The sequence below is a fragment of the Diadema antillarum genome, unplaced genomic scaffold (assembly GCF_040938485.1).
Source record: "Diadema antillarum isolate AM-2024a unplaced genomic scaffold, OU_Dant_1.0 seq00000927_RagTag, whole genome shotgun sequence".
Taxonomy (NCBI): Eukaryota; Metazoa; Echinodermata; class Echinoidea; order Diadematoida; family Diadematidae; genus Diadema; species Diadema antillarum.
In genome coordinates, this window is record NW_027271778.1 from 408,609 (window position 1) to 426,077 (window position 17,469).

Sequence of the window (17,469 nt, forward strand, 5' to 3'; positions counted from 1 at the left end):
ATTTTCCAATGTTGTTTTGTAGAAATTTTAGAAACAGTATCATGATATTTCTGACCATTTACCCGTTTTTACTATTTTAAAATGTTAAAATGTTAAAATGTACAGAAGCGAAACATTATACATATCTTGAACGAAGACCTTTTGGAAGAACAATATGGCATGATGTTATTAAGGTGCACAATGCAAACATCAAATATTGGGTTTGTATTTGAAGGTTTCTTTCTTATCATGATAAACATAAGCATACCCTTAACCTCTAAGAGAAGCATGCAGAGGATAATATCATGACATTCGACAACCTTGAATTGCCCATTGCTTCATGCAATGTACACTCTCCCGTAATCGTCTTTTTAAGTTGCACTGTATCTCTCAGAAAACGACAAAAGCCCTTGCTGACCATTAAAGAGTTGCTTAAAAGTATAATAAAGAGTAACCAACATTAGTCAATGGCAATGGAAAGGAAATCACTTTAACCCAAGTCGTCAGTGACGAGCCACGTGGCACCTTGCTCATGAGATTGTTGATTGATAGCAAGGATCCCCGGGTTCAACATCCAAAGCCGAGGCGATGGCACCAGGTGTACACGGCTCCATCACTGGGGACGTGTAAAATTATCAGATATTATTTACCTCAATGTTCACAAAGTAAAGTGTTTATCAATATGGCATATCTATGTCTGGAATCAACATTACCAAACGTGTTGTTCTCCTCACGTGGCTATACATCAGATCGCTCACGTTACCAAGATGGATCAGAAACGCTGTTTCATCATTTTTTTTTAATAAATAATTTTGACATTATTGTTCTATTGTCGTTGTAATGTGAAGGAAATCGTAGCAGTTATAGACGGGAATAATGGTCCATATACTGAAGGGAGATAGAAGTCACAGCTGTTGTGGTAGTAAATGGAGTAGTTGCAGAAATGATATACTATGAGTAGCGATAGAAATAATTGATTAGTTATCGACATCTTTTAATTTCTGGTGCTGTAATTGATGATTTGCGATTAAACGCACTAAAATAATGATTATGTATAGTCATTCCACATTGATAGAGAAATTGTGCTAAACTGGGTGTTTTACAGGAGAAAATCGCGGCATGTAATACAATAGAACAATCAGAATGAGGAGAGTTCATCTACCACGCGTTTTTAAAAATGTGACCACACCATAATTAGTGGATTGAAAACCATCAAAAGGAATGACCTGGCATTAGCGACGTTTGTCTTCATCTTGTCACTATTATTCTTGGTGAAATCATCCGGAGGAGCCGTAAGAACACATGTAAGCCACGCCGCCACTAATAGTATCCCTAAACAGATAGTGCCCGTCCCCGCCCACGTCCTTTGAGCAGAGGGATACGATGCAAAGATTTCGTCACGGTTCAAAATAAAGAGAATGAGGAGATTGCTTTTTATTTCTTTTTTTTTTTGCCCTAGTGCGACGGGGGGGGGGGGGGGGGGGGCAGAGTAGCGTAATGAATAAAACTCTGATTTTAAGGTACAGTTTACCATTGGGACTAGTGATTTGAAAATGTTCAAGATATCACATGAGACGTATATCTGTGATTCAGTTATATTACAAAACATCCTACCATGTAAAAATTTTGCAATGAAGCGTAAAATATAAGGAGATACAATGTACCACTATTTCTCTCGATGAACCATAACTGTAGACGGTTTAGTCTCGAAGCACTTTTATTATTGTTCGCATTTTGTATGTTTAACAATACTTTAAACACTTATTATACTGATTCAAATTTTTACATTAATTTTGTTTCTATCTGTGATTCACATTTTAGAACTATTTTGAAGCACTAACGCTGAGTTTCTGTTTCATCTGCAAATAATACATTATTTCATTTCATATTATTATGTTACACATTACAATAACCGAATTGTAGAAGGAAAAAAATAGAGAAAAGGGGGACTAAGGTAGTGGATTTAGGAATTATGTGTTTGTAGTAATTGTAAGAAAGAAAAGCAGGAGACCGCGAACATAGGCAGCTGCTTGACATAGACCGAAGCCTCGGGGTAAAAATTAAAAATAAGTTGGACTTACGTACCTACCGCGGACGCGTCTACTAAACAAAATTTTATGATCAACTGCAAAGTATCGTTGTAATATAATATCATCAAAATAAGTCGACCAACTGCTTTCCGTGAGAGCTTACAATGTAAAGTTGCAAAGTGACAGGTAAGAGCAGGTCTTTTTAAGTTGCACTGTATCTCTGAGAAAATGACAAAAGTGCCCCCTTGCTGACCATAAAGATTTGCTTAAAAAGTGTAATAAAGAGTAACCAACATTAATCAATGACAATGGAAAGGAAGTCACTTTAACTCAAAGTCAGTGATAAGCCACGTGGCACCTTGCTCATGTGGTTGTTGATTGATAGCAAGGATCCCCAAGTTCAACATCCGAAGCTGAGGCGATGGTACCAGGTGTACACGGCTCCATCACTGGAGACGTGTAAAATTATCAGATATTACCTCAATATTCACAAAGTAAAGTGTTTATTAATATGGCATATCTATGTCTGGAATCAACGTTACCTAACGTGTTTTTCTCCTCACGTGGCTATACATTAACTCGAGCGAGAAAATCTGTTACATCAGCTCTTTTTTTAATACGATGTTATTGTTTCATCGTTGTCATGTGAAGGAAATCGTAGCAGTTATAGACGGGAATAATGGTCCATATACTGAAGGGAGATAGAAGTCACAGTTGTTGTGGTAGTAAGTGGAGTAGTTGCAGAAATGGTATACTATGAGTAGCGATAGAAATGATTTATTAGTTATCAACATCTTTTAACGGGAACAATCGTTCAGTTCTGATGATATCCAGCAGACTTTCATTTCAAGAAAGCCCTGTCAATAGTATAGGCCCTATATATAGACTTTCATATTAAAAGCAAAACAAAACGATACAAACAAACAAAAAATCTTTACACGAATTGAATAAAATAGCAATGATAACATATCAGTTGTTACTATGATAACATTAGTAGCTGTTTCTCTGATAGGGAAATAAGTAATGGGTGAGAAGACAGGAGTGCGTATTAGAATCATTCACACTGTTAGAGGTTAGCAAGAGCAAGATTATGCATTATTGTTCTTACTCTGTGGAAAATGTCTAGTCTCAGCCAAAGTATTCCTGCTTCTTCTATTTTGTTGTCAAGGTCAGTTTTGGTTGAGACCTAACTTCAGGTTTCTAACATTTTTTGGTGAGATGATGAGAAACCTCTTATAGAATATGAAAGAACGTGTAATTCCAAGAGGAATTCAATGTTCATTTGATGAAACTTGTTTTTTAAATGGCTGAGACATCCAAAACAGTGCAATCCAAATAACAGGTGGGACCCACCTTTTATAAGGATCGCTTTGTTCTACTTTACTTTTGGATACCTCAGCCATTCCGAAACCGATTTTCATCAAATAAACTTTGAATTCCTCTTATACTAGAATGATATGTTCTGTATAATTTCATAAGTGGTTTCTTGGTATCTCGCAGAAGGTTAAACGCCCAGTTCTCATCTCCACCTATAACATCCCTTTAATCAAGGGTATATTGAGTAGTTAATAAACTAAACACTGTGAAATCCGTAAGCTGTTGAACTGTAAATCTAAAGCAACCTTATAGGTATATAGTTACAAGGACAAACAACGCATTGCAAAATTAATCTGATTAGACAAAATGCATTGGTAATCAAATGGTTAAACCATTTTTATTGATTGATTTCAGACGTTTCGGTTAATAAGGTAAAAGGTAGGTAGTCAAATTCACCAACCTACTGACGTCACAAGAAGGAAACGAAATATACCAGCTCTTAATCTAGGATTTCAAATTGCTGTAGTAAGCATTTTAAAGAATACATTATTTTCCTCGAGTGGCAACTGATCATGCGGTTGTGAACGTGACAACCGTCACTCCTGGTCTGCTAATTCAGCAGTTAGAGAGACTTCCCTATCATTTTCTGTAAGTTAAAAAGTCGATAAAAGAAACTTACTTATAAAGAAGTACATTATTTTGTCGAGTCAGTATTTCGTACTTGCGTCGGTAGAGAGTCGGCATACAACCTACATCTTAACTATATCATTGTCTTCTGATAAGTTATGATATGTTTGTCCGTTATCATACAATATACGTAACCCTGACATTAGCCAATTAGATTTGCGGATCTGACTTGAAGTGTTCGCATTATGGCGCGCCGCTTGGGAACAGAACATCTTGCGACGGCTGCATCAAAAAGTATAAATATTGCCATCTGACTGCAGCTCCTCATCAGATCTGCCTTGAAGATCGCCCTCTACTGACCTCTAGAAGAGTCTTCTCGACACCAGCTCAACCAGTTCGTCTTTGCCGGTGAGTTTTCTTGTTTTCCTTTCCCTATTGAACCTGCTATCATAATATCAGGGAATAGACAAGGTGCTACTTATTTACAATAGAGGTAATCCAACTCTTCTCCAAAATATCAATAAACTCCTCAGCATCTCTAATGTCTTCGAATAGATTCTTCACTAATGCTGCATATCATTTTTCTAGAAAATAAAATCTAAAGGCTCCGTCAAAAATTTCTTTAGGAACTGGTACAAACGCCGTAAGAACGATTTTACACCACTCCGGAAGAGCTCCTCAAAACGGTCGTACAAAACCAGCATTCTTATTTTCATAAACCGTTCGTAAGTTCGCAGCCAGCCTTGTCGATAGCCTTGTCCAAGATAGTTTTCAACATCGTATATATACGAATCCCCCTTTTCTCAAGGCGGCCATACGAATAAGAGCAACGTCAAAAAGATTTTAGTAAATTTCGTACGGTCGCAAGACAATTCCATAGAAGCCTCAAATTCTTAAGATGATCGTAAAACGCTCGAAGTTCTTCACAGAGGGCTCGTACGGCGTTCGTGCAGTTGTAGTCTCCTTGGCACTGATGCCATGCTGGCAGTATCAAACTTTCAACAGTCATAGAATTTTCGGCAGTACCTACACGGCATGGCTTTTCCCCCAACCAGACAAAGGATATAAGCATTTGTAAGATCTTTTTACGAATGACTTGAGAATGCCGTGAGCTTCACGTACGACTCACTTCGTTTCTGAAGAAGGTCTTAAATAATTGTTCTTCCAAATTTATCGGGGTTCGTACGAACTTCGTAAGAAGGCCGTAAGAAACTACGCCCATCATACGTATATCTACGAATCTCTACGAACTCCCGAATTCGTATGAACAGGGAGATTGTTTACGAACCTTTGTGACCGTAACTTTACTTCAAACAACAAAAAAAGTTATAACTGATTTAGAAAAGGTTGCCCATTCTATTAGGTGTTATTTTTTATTTAGATAGATTGAAAAAAAAATGCTTGAAGTTATCAAGTTACGTGTATTCGAAATTCTGCTCGACCATAATGATATCAATTCATGGAACTCAAAGATAGGTGTTGAGGGACCAACGCTGGTACTAAATGTTGTTAAATCCAGACTATATCTAAGATAAAGTCGTATATGTGCTGTTTTAATGAGCAGGAAAATTTGCTGAAAACACAGTGATGGATTTAGAGTATGCAGAAATTATTTCAAATGGAGCTAATCAAGCCTTTAACCCCCCCCCCCCACGCTATCCAACCTTTCTCAAACTTCTCTCTCTCTCTCTCTCTCTTGACTTGTGCAGACATCATGTTGACCTTCTTTGCAATCCTCCTCGTGGCAGCCGCCTCGGCCGAGCTCGCCCCGTTGTACCGCAACTCGGAGCCTATCCCAGGCAAATACATCATCAAGATCAGGGTAAGTTTGAAGAGCTAAAGATTATAATCCTTAATTTCCTGCTTCAACGTTCATGGACACGAGTTTCAGATTTCCACTTCCTCAGAAAAGGTAACATAAGTTCTGTTTGGTGTGTATGTAGGCTGTCGGTGATACTAAAGTTGTATGGAGTTATAAAAAAGGGTCGAGATCGTACAAGAGTAGTAACACTTACATCAAACCTCCAATGTGAGTGACTGACGAGATTGTAGCTGTCTTTAACGAGCTCACAACTTCATCTGTTTAGCGCAGAAAGTGACAAGTGTCAAGCCAATAGAAATGAGCGTGTAACAATACAGTATTGTACTAGTTTTGTGAAGCGATGGTCGGTATGTAATATTCTTTGCTCTTCTTATGTAGGAGGAAACGCCTTTCCCCCCAAGTCCCAAGTTTTAACAAGTCTTGTATACAGTGTATTAAAATTATTTCTGTACTCCTGAGCTTGTTTGTTGTAACAAAGCTTCTCAGTAAAACCACTCATTCCGATTTGTTGATTAATGAGCGTTTTATCCAGAAAGTAATTAATGAATGGAGAAAATAATGCGATCTTCCCTGTCATTGTCTGGACATGCTCCCAGGACGAGTACAACCTCGATGAGATCTCCTCAACTGTTCGCATCTCTGGTGGGCGTGTTGGAAACATTTGGCGCAACGTCCTGCATGGATTCGCTGCAGAGTTGGAGGAGCGTGTCCTGGAAGTTGTAAGTGCATTCTGTTACCATCAAAGGGGCTTCCATTTCTAACCCTTAGAAATGAATGACTAATCTTCACCATTTCAATTTTTTTTTTAAAATCTTCGTTATATTAAGACTATGTCTATCGCTAAAGAAGACCGCACGCTGAAATTTACCTGCACCGTTCGTAAATGTTCCTGTGTGTCGCTATCTGAGCATGTTTACAGCACATGGCTTATGGCGTTGTTTCCCATACCTTCTCTGAAAAGCGTTAATGTACAAATACTATATTGATCTTCTTCTCCAGCTCCCGCTGCTCATCGTTTGATATTTCGCTCTTCTTTTTTTTTTTATTACTTGAATTGAGGTGTTTTTTCCCCTCAAATTTCATTTACTCGCTTGTTCACTGGCAACATAATGTTGCAAACAGTGTACAGTGATGGTAATATCTGTTGTTGTTGTTGTTGTTGCTGTTGTTGTTGTTGTTGCTTCCAGAGCACCAAAGTATAACCTAAGAAATTGATGATAATGACTCAAAAGCGAATGGGAGAGGGAAAAAACCCGGATCACTTTCACCGCCAAGACTTGGCAGAGAGCGATATTGGCTGTGTGTTCTGGTAGTTGGTGTTAGACAATGCCTTTCAGCTGTCAGCCCAGGGGGTGTTTCATAAAGCTGTTCGTAAAGTTACGAAGGACTTACAAACGACTGGTGATCAGTTCTTGTGCTGAATTATTGAAATTCTGATAGGTATAGCACATCAGAACTGATCACCAGTCGTTCGTAAGTCCTCCGTAACATTACGAACAGCTTTATGAAACAGGGCCCAGGTTCATCATGAGCGGCATCCTCTCGTTCCACACCTTTTGGTATATATTGGACTCGCGCTGGACACAGTGTTAGCACTGATACAAAATCCTGTAAAACTCTTTCTGTAGGTTCGGAGTCTGCCTGCCGTCGAGTACGTGGAAGAGGATGGCGTGTACCGTACTCAGGTCACGTGGGGTCTTGACCGTATCGATCAGAGGAGCCTTCCTTTAAACAACTACTACGGCCCACGAGGTACTCAACTTGACCTAGCATTTCTTCCAGGCTAGCAGATATTAATATATGATCATCATGACATGTGGCACCAATGCGAAACACCTTTGTCGTGTTTGTAAATTTCAAATTCTTGTTTGGGGATTTGACGTCATAATAGGCGCAAAAGAAAGCTTCTACACACAACAGTTTCAACATTCAGTTTATACACTGCAAGTAGCGCACATGTCATGTACGTTGTGAGTTAGTCTTATCAATTCCCATGCATTCAACGCGGATATAAGCTGTAAGCATGGATTTGTGACAATCCAAATGGGTTTACGTATGTTGTAAGGTTAGATTAAAATTTCAGTAAGTTTCAGTGAGTCTTATATCTCCACTTGTACATGACATAAAGTAAGTATAGCAATATCAAATATATTATTTACAAGCCATGAAAATATAAACAAGATTTTACCTTACAAGTATACAATCATGTGAAATAATAAATGAATTTCATTACAGATCTGTAAGTATACAGGTGGGGGAGACTGTTATCAAAAAGCAAATCGCTTGACTTCGACAACGGCCTCTGAACATAATATATGCCTTGTAACATTTTTTTAACTAAAGGAACGGAGCACACACACGTAGAACAAAATTTAACGTAAATCTTTAAAGTACTAGTATTTTAAATGTCATTGGACCAAAAATAACAAAAAACAAAGAAACACACAACCGAGAATAAGGGACCCGAATAGGAAGAGTAGAAAAGAGAAGCAAGGAAAAGAGAAGGAAAACGATGAGACACAGTGTTCAGGAGTTGACAGGTAACAAAAGCGTTAGCTAATAAAAATCAGCATGGATACAAAATTTCTCAAAACTGTGTTTATCTAGCGGTAGGCTTTCTCTCCGCTTCAGTAAAAGTGAGGCAAACTATGTGATATCATTAGACGAGGTAATAAGGTATAAAATCGGAAACTTGAATGTTCAGACTTTTGAGGTAATGGGGAACAAGTTGTATAGATATTCATTGTCCTTCAGACTATCATGGATTGTCGGAATGTTTTGTCTTCTACAGGAACCGGAAGTGGCTATACTGTCTGGGTGATTGATACTGGGGTCCGAGATACCCACAATGATTTCGGAGGTCGTGCCAAGCAGGTCGTGAACTATGCCGGCGGTAGCAATGTAAGTAAGACGGTCATTGACGAAACATGCCTTCATTATGATAATGACCATAATATGGACAAGGAGGGGGGGGGGGGTGATTACAATACGGATAATTTGCAGTTTACCAACCAATTCGAATATGATTCGATTTGCCAACGTTTCCTCGTGTAATTCGTATTCATTCTGCATAAAAAGGTATCTATATGAAGCTGCATAATCATATTTGTATGAGTGGATGTGTGGTAAGAGGTTTATTGTGGGGGGGGGGGGTATTCATCTGTATGTTTCGCTTTTTAGTCAACACTCTAGGTTTAACATTTGACATTTTGGGAGTATTGTCTGTGGGAGAAAACAGTCAACGGGGTTTCCAATATTTACTTATTTGTGAGTTTCGCTGTGTGTGTGTGTGTTTGTGTCCGTGTTTGTTTGTTTGTTTGTTTGTTTGTTTGTTTGTGTGTGTGTGTGTGTGTTTGCGTGTGTGTGTGTGTGTGTGTGTGTGTGTGTGTGTGTGTGTGTGCGTGTGTGCATGTGTGTGGTTGTGTGTGTACCTGCGCATCATTTGAGCAACGCCGGTCGTGATGGATAGCTAAGGTCCTTACATACTTGAAAAATAAACATCCTTCATATTGTAATCTTCTCTTACTGACTCCAGGATGACTGCAATGGACACGGCACTCACTGTGCAGGAACGGTTGGATCCAACACCTATGGCGTCGCTACAAAGGTCTCCATAAAGGGAGTGAAGGTTCTTAACTGTTTGGGATCTGGAAGCAACAGTGGCGTCATCAGCGGTAAATCAAATGGTTGCTTCCTCTTCAACCTCACTTACTTTCTTCTATCATCATAATATGTCTCGACTGTCCCCAGTGTCAAGAAACTAAAGTCAGTTCATGGTAGCACATTGGCATCATGATAGTCTGTCTATAGTCCTCCATCAATATTTATGCCAATATCTTTAGCCTTCGCAACTTTGTACTTAAAGAAAGTGTCAAGAAAGATTGCATAGGTGAATGTTCAATATAAAGGAAAATAGGAAAGAGTTATCGTATTGAATGACACCGTCAGTATATTACGGCATGTAATCAAGCCATCTGTGGAGCTGCCATCACCACAACTTTGACACAAAAGAGTTTTTTTATGAAAAAAAAAATCGATGCTTTCTGTTTTTCCAGGGGTGGACTACGTTCGGGCAAATGCTGGAAGCAAGGACGTTGCGTCCATGTCACTTGGAGGCGGTGTATCCACAGCTCTCGACACTGCTGTCAAAAACCTGATCAGCTCTGGAGTCCCCACGGCTGTGGCTGCGGGCAACGATGACGCAAACGCCTGCTATTCATCACCCGCTCGTGCCTCAACCGTAAGAAGCGCGATTTCCCATCAAAATCATAGTCCATAGTTCAGTCCACTGAAGCAGAATACCACTTACAATGATTGCCAATGCACGCTTTTGTAAGCTGCCAAAGCAACGGTTTAGCAAGGTCTTTGCTCATTGCAATAGACTACCATTCGTAGTCATGTCATTTATTGGTGTAGAGGTGCAGAACCCATAATTTTTTAGATTGAGGGTTTGGGCATCATTATCAATATGGGATATGAACATTCAAGTTCCGTCAAAGAAAAAAAAATATTTGAGCAGTGTGGCTATGGTTGACTTGTTCTTTTTTCCTCTTTATGTCAAACCGCAGGCTATCACTGTAGGTGCCACCGACAGTAGTGACAGACGATCTTCCTTCTCTAACTACGGTTCCTGTCTCGACATCTTCGCTCCTGGTACCAGTATCACTTCCACGTGGTACACCAGCAACTCTGCCACCAAGACCATCAGCGGAACGTCTATGGCTTGTCCACATGTTGCAGGTACGGCCACACATACAAACTACACATTTCAAGTCGACGACAGACTCTTAGATCTCATTCAATCAATTCCATGCAACTTGGGATGTACTGTCACGTCACGTTAGTATCTGAAAATGGTCATCGAATAACGCTGATAACTATCATTTTGAAATATACATACATAATTATTATTACGTTGTTATATTTCATTTACATACTGAAGATTGCTCGAAGTATAGGTTGTCATAGCCTTCATTATCAATGTTTTCCATGAATATCGTAATCCTATGTTCTCGGCGAATCGAATGGTATACGTTGAGTGTGTTTTAGTGCAATGGGTGCTATGTGTTGGCTAATGTAGACTTGGGGTCGAGTTCCATATATTATATACCCCTTGTCAACAAGTGTGAATTGACTAATTCATAATCTAAAGGCTCATTTATATTCGTCACAATCAACATCCCACAATTATTAGTTGCATACAGACGGTTAAATACATGCTGATGACGTCACAGTATTTACTTCTGATACTACTGCGTACGACTACTACCGTTGCTACAGTAGTGTATACATTCTCATTTTATAGCTTCTACCCCGTCACTGCATGTTTGTTTTTTTTTTAATAATAGACCTACTGCTAATGATTTCTGTCGCTTTTTCTACCCCTGGTAGCCTACTTCCACTTCTAATTTTGCTTTACTGGCCATGTTTGTTTCACATATCGCATTCCAACGATCTGTCCAATATGAGCTGACGATGCCTTAAGTTTGGCAAAGTGATAAGAAAACAGACTGTGTTTCAAACCCTCACACACACTGATTGCTGCTATAGGCTTCTTAAAAAACACATGATTGATATAGAGTGATTTTAACATTATACCCATAGAAATGGTTTTAAGTACACAGGGAGATAGCCTCTAATTCATTTGCTTGATATTTCAGGAGCCATCACTCTGTATTCGAAGAGTACATCATCTATGCTTGCTAGCACAAGCAACAGTAAGATCTCAGACGTTGGATCAGGATCTCCCAACAAGCTGCTGTATGTGTAGGTATGTAATGACACCTTTCATACGTGTACATTATTATGTACATCAACTGGGAAGGGTACTTTTCGAACTTTCTACATAAGTCACCCAAAATAGCCAATGATTGCTTACATCTGAATAGAAAACTAAAGATACACATGGATGCCAATTCAAACAGAAAAAGGAAAGATTGCATTAAAATCTGACATGGACAGTGTAAGTGGCATTTGAAATCACAGTTTCATAAAACAGTGCTATTGGCAGTAAGCACATTACACATAATTTACCAAGAACGTGAGGTGATGATGTCATACCCTGACAATTCTCATATTGACTTGTTTACGAAATATATTATTGAAATCTATAATCATAGTTGACGGTTTACCCGCTACAACCCTTTCCCTTTAAAATTCATAGTTATTAGATAATTACAACCTGCAATCCAATTTGCCGGAAGCGATATATATATATGATGAATTGAAGCTACCCTGTTTGTTCTCATTTGTAGTATGCAAGTCTATAGAGAATTGTACGGCATTAACATCGCCACCTCAACTAATTTGCATTGTGGTTGCAATCGACATTTCTGTTTGGCGAAAATATGTGAAACATCGAATTTTCATGACTTTCTTATTTTACCCTATCCGATTTCCATGCGCTTCTCGAACTGAGTTTGTTTGATTCGACTTGTAATTTTATTGATATTATGTTGGACGTGGAGTGGATTTTTACTAAATTCAACGCTATCGTTTACTTCTCTCAAAATGACGTAGGTTAAGGGAGAGCTTCCTCTCAGACCAAAGCGTGACGTAGCCACGACTCGTCTCCCATTGGTCTTCAAGTAGACGATCTGATGCCATTACAACGAATTTTATGACATCTAATTTATCGATAATCATCATCATTGACTCAAATGTTACTTCGTGAAAAGAGAAATCGCACTGGATTTCTTTCAGGTGTACTTTGCAGTACCGTTAACTCTGCAAAAATCAATGGGCATGCATTTATTGTATCAATGTAAACCAGAAATTGGTTTTATTTGAAAATTTGAGAACATATACACTGGGTTACAGAGAAAAATACTCAGATAGATTTTGAATGGGTCTCAGTTAGCAGAATGAAGAATATGTAATATTTCAGACATGATCAACAAGTTGACAGTCTTACAGCAAAGTTACATCTCTTGAAACGAGATATGAAAAAAAAAATCCCTGTCTCAAACTAATGATCAAACAGATAAAATGAAATACATGATCTTCCATGATGGACGAAAGGCGATTGGATAGCAGGTCGTAGTTGTTTCATGTGTGATTAACACAATGGCTTAACGAAATCACGATTGTTGTCTGAGACGTTGATGAATGGTGACATCCTTGTACATGGTGACATCCTTGTAATTGATTAAAGCTCAGCAATATCTTGATAAGTATGACATTTGCTCTCTAATAAAGACGTCTGCAAGATTATATCGATCTGGTTTGTTGACTTGCACTCATTTCTTGAAGGAATATTAATATGGAGGAATTATTTTCCCCTTCGATCATTACACTCTTTTATATCGCATCGTCCTAATACTGATGCTGATGATAACGTATATGAGACAAAAAAAAAATGGTCAGGTCGAATTCCCGAGTGCAGTGAGATTCCAGCAAGCACATCGTTTGACTTTTGTGTGTGTGTGTGTGTCTTTATGTGTGTGTGTGTGTGTGTGTGTGTGTGTGTGTGTGTGCGTGTGTGTGTGTGCGTGTGTGTGTGTGTATGTGTTTGTGTGTGTCTGTGCGTGAGTTTGTTAGTGAGAGAAAGGGAGAGAGAGAGAGGGAGACAGACACGGAAGGGGAATTTCTGTAGCGGGATATACTATAGTTCCTTTTTCACATTGGACGTGAATTACTTACATGCATATACACACATACAATACATGTATATATATATATATATATATATATATATATATATTATATATATATATATATATATATATATATATATATATATATTATATATATAAAACATCATCATCATCATCATCATCATCATCATCATCAAAAACAAAACTGAAACCAAGTTCATGCTGTATTCACCAGCAGTTCATTTCGGTGTGCCGAAATAAACTGTTGGTGAATACAGCATGAACTTGGTTTCAGTTTTGTTTTTGATGATGATGATGATGATGATGTATATATATATATATATATATATACATATATATATATTTATATATATATATGTATATATATATATATGTATAATTATATATGTATATATATATATATATATATATATATATATATATATATATATATATATATATATATATATATATATACATATAAAGAGAAAGAGAGAGAGAGAGAGGGAAACACTTGTGCTGGTGAAGGATATACGAGTATTTATATATGTATGTATAATAATAATGTGACATTTTGTGTACGCTGCAGTTGTAGCTACTAATGTCGTGGTTGTAGGGAACTCTAATTAATTTTTGACTTCAAGCGAAATTTGATTTGATTTGATTTGATTTATTTGTTCCTGCATTATCATTTTACATGAATATACATACATGTACATACACATATTGTTGGTGTCATACATGCAGGGGCCGCGGAACGTTTTTCGGTGGGGGGCTGCGGGACCGGTGGGTGTCAAGCCCCCCCCCCCCCCCCCCTTAGCCCCACCGTTGGTACGGGACTAAGCAAAAATTTACAAGTGTAATGCTTACATATTATGGTCACAGAAAGTGTGTAAGCATTCGGCAATCGAATTCATGCTGCGCTGGAAGTTCCATATTATACACACGTACCGCAAAATAATACTGTTGTCCGTGTAAATTAGAATATAAGTTTATGATGCACGCTGTACTTTTGGGTGAATTTCTTCACTCTATTCCAGCAGGACATAAATGTGTGATATAAAATCATTCTATCTACTTTATAATCTTAGGCCTATGCCATATCAATATACAAGCGCAACACTCGAAAAACCATTTTGTCTAATTTTACTGGAAAGATAACAAATTGTGAAGTCAGTAATCAGGAAAATGAAAGGTTATGACTTAGCAACTAAGAATGAGTCTGCCGTGTATGAAAGTTTACTTGAAAAAGCTATAATAAAAGATTTTTTAATGAAAAATCTATCGGAATCACCATGATGTGAAATTAGAAATTCATCCCCGTTCCACAAGGGATTTTTTCCCCCTCATCAGTCAGTCGTCGGAAGCATTTTTTTTCTTCCGGCAATCCACCTAAGTATAATGGAATCACAGTCTGATGAATCCGACCTGTATTAGTCGCCTATCAGGTCAATGTCAGACAGGTCGGGCATGATCCGATGAGACAAGATCGTCCGATGAGGGACACGCAATCAATGTCTGACACTGACCGGATAGTCGACCGACACAGTCGGATTCATCAGACTGCGATCCGACACACTTTGGTGAGCAGCCGGATAGCAACAGACTGTGCTTCCAACGAGTAACCGATGAGAATGAAATATCTGTGTTTTGGTGTATAACGTTCTATCTGCATATGTCAAGAGTAGGGTCGAAGTATTTAGGTGTCCATACAGTATGTATCGCAGAGGGAATCGCTTGTTTACAGTGTAGTGGCTATGACAATATGGACAATATGGCTATGACCTTGGCTATGTGCAGTTATGTACTCTTTTATCTTTGGAAGAGGGGTCTTTTAGGTGCCGGAACTAGCCCTATTCATGTATTTTATAACTCTGTTTACCTCTTATTCAGTATTAATCATGTTTCTGGGCCTTTAACGTGCAAGAAAAAAAAATAATGAATTTAAATGTAATGCCGCCCTCATGCGGCGCCGTATGATAACAGAATTCCTGAGCGGCTGCCAGGTCCAAAATAGACGTAATGTGCCGCGGAAAATCGGCTCTAACACAAAAAGTGGCAAAAGGTGGCAACCAAATCTGGTATCAGCTTAAAGCTGAGACATCAGGAAATGTTGTGGTAATAGAATTGAGTTGGAAATCCGTGGAAATCTAAACTTTCATTTGGATATATTAAAAAAGACAAATAATTAGCCTCTTTTCAAGGATATTTACCGGAAAATATTCATGAAGATTACGTTTCTTTGCATTTTTACGGCATTCATAACGTAAAATAAGCTCTGAGAAATATATGGGAGAAATTACAGGTTGATATCTCAAAAACTACATATCGAAATTACTTTTTCATTAAAGAGGTTACAATTTGCTTTGAAACTCTTAAAATGTTATATTTTGCTACTTTAGGTAGGAAATATATCCCTTTAATGTACATATCTGATTTAAATGCTTTAATGAAATATTCTTCAAAGTATTTCCTCTCAAGAGTGCATGTCAAAAATTAAAAAATCTCAAGTGCCCAAAATGACTTTTGGCACACTTTGGTATCTCTCTGGCCCACTGTGCGGCGTAGCCAGGATATGATCTTGGGGCGGTTACTTTATGCGAAGTATAACGAGTGCGTTCGTCAGCGAGAGGGGAGAAATGTAAATGTATCTATATACATGTACAATATTATGTATATAGTGACAGCAACTGACTTAACTTGAACATGTTATATATATATATATCATACATATATATATGTGTGTGTGTGTGTGTGTGTGTAGTCTGCATTATATTTCTACATTATGTATAATGAAATATTATACGAATAATTTATGAGTTGTGAGTGCATCAGGGCACGAATATCGCACGAGGCGCGAGATAAGCCACTGGTCTATTCAACAAGGCGCGTAGCGCCGCGTTGAATAGACCAGTGGCGAATCTCGCGCCGAGTGCGATATTACGTGCCCCAATGCACGAACAAAATCATAAATTATTCGTTTTATACAACACCTTGTCCACAATCACAGTACTAAATTAGTGACCGCCAACTCATGAAGGCCCAAAAATAAATGTAACAATTAGGCCGAGAATTGTAAACCACCCTGTGTACTGCTTTCAAACACTCGTCATGATTCCACCACACAGTCACAGGAATCACAAACTCTGCAGGGTCTATACCCATTCTACACTAACGTTAGATCGAGTTAGGCCTGACTGTTAGGCCGATCTGAGATGTCGGTAGATCTAGTAGTAGGTCTAGACTTTGTCTATTTCCGAAAATGATTTTGTATAAAAACACAGAAAAATAATCAAATTACGGTTTCTCAACTTGAAATGAAGTCATGATTTTGGGATCACTGTGGTCCACGTAGCAGATCAGAGTCAAAAGTAAAAACACAGCAGTAGGTAAGGCCGCAATACATGCAACTAGCTAGGTAAGGTAGCTGCGCGTACACGTTAACGTTGCAGTACTACGCCGCGCCGCGCCCGGTCTGTGAGACTTAACGGCAGCGCAGCGCAGCCGGCCAGCACGTAGTTTGCTGGCGCTTTGCTAGTGTGAGCCACAGAACTCTACAGTGAGCGGCCGTGCAATAGTAGCCCCCTGCGAAGCCGTGCTAGTACCTTCGAGCCGTTCAATAGGCCCATGCCAGGGGCCTATTGCATGGCTGTCACTCTCAATGAGTTTGATAGGTATTTTCTATTGAATGTCATGTGACATGTTCTTGGCCAATCACAATTCGACATCATTCTGAGGTGTTGTATAAATTACAGTAATGCACTCACTATAATTGAGGAGACGTCTCCTCGACTGCCGCGAATTGTGTAACTTAAAAGACCCAAAAATAGCTTGCTCTCTCAAAGGAGGCGACTCAAGGGCGACTTCCAAGATGTTTCCTAACAAGATCACAACTTATTTACCCTCAAGTCGCCGCGTCGTTTCCACGTCGTCGCATGAAGGTCGCCATGGGTCTGCGCAAGGTCGCGGAGACGTTTCGGAGACTTCGCAGACAACGTTGATCTCCACGACGTGGCCGCGACTCAAAAAGAGACGTCGCATTTCCAGCTGGACACAATTTGCTAGTATAGCTCGCTCCACACTGCCAGTAAAACACCCG

The 17,469-nt window shown here is 38.8% G+C and overlaps 1 protein-coding gene across 1 annotated transcript; it reads left to right on the top strand.

Annotated features, from left to right (window-relative positions):
- The first annotated feature begins 4,278 nt into the window (after positions 1 to 4,278).
- LOC139741410 (aqualysin-1-like) lies at positions 4,279 to 12,987 on the top strand. Its single transcript, XM_071651996.1, has 10 exons — positions 4,279 to 4,361; positions 5,663 to 5,775; positions 6,372 to 6,494; positions 7,404 to 7,527; positions 8,567 to 8,676; positions 9,311 to 9,449; positions 9,831 to 10,015; positions 10,344 to 10,515; positions 11,436 to 11,545; positions 12,295 to 12,987. Exons 2-9 carry the CDS (start codon positions 5,668 to 5,670, stop codon positions 11,543 to 11,545), a joined length of 1,071 nt encoding a protein of 356 aa, XP_071508097.1. The 5' UTR covers positions 4,279 to 4,361; positions 5,663 to 5,667; the 3' UTR covers positions 12,295 to 12,987.
- The last annotated feature ends 4,482 nt before the right edge of the window (positions 12,988 to 17,469 follow it).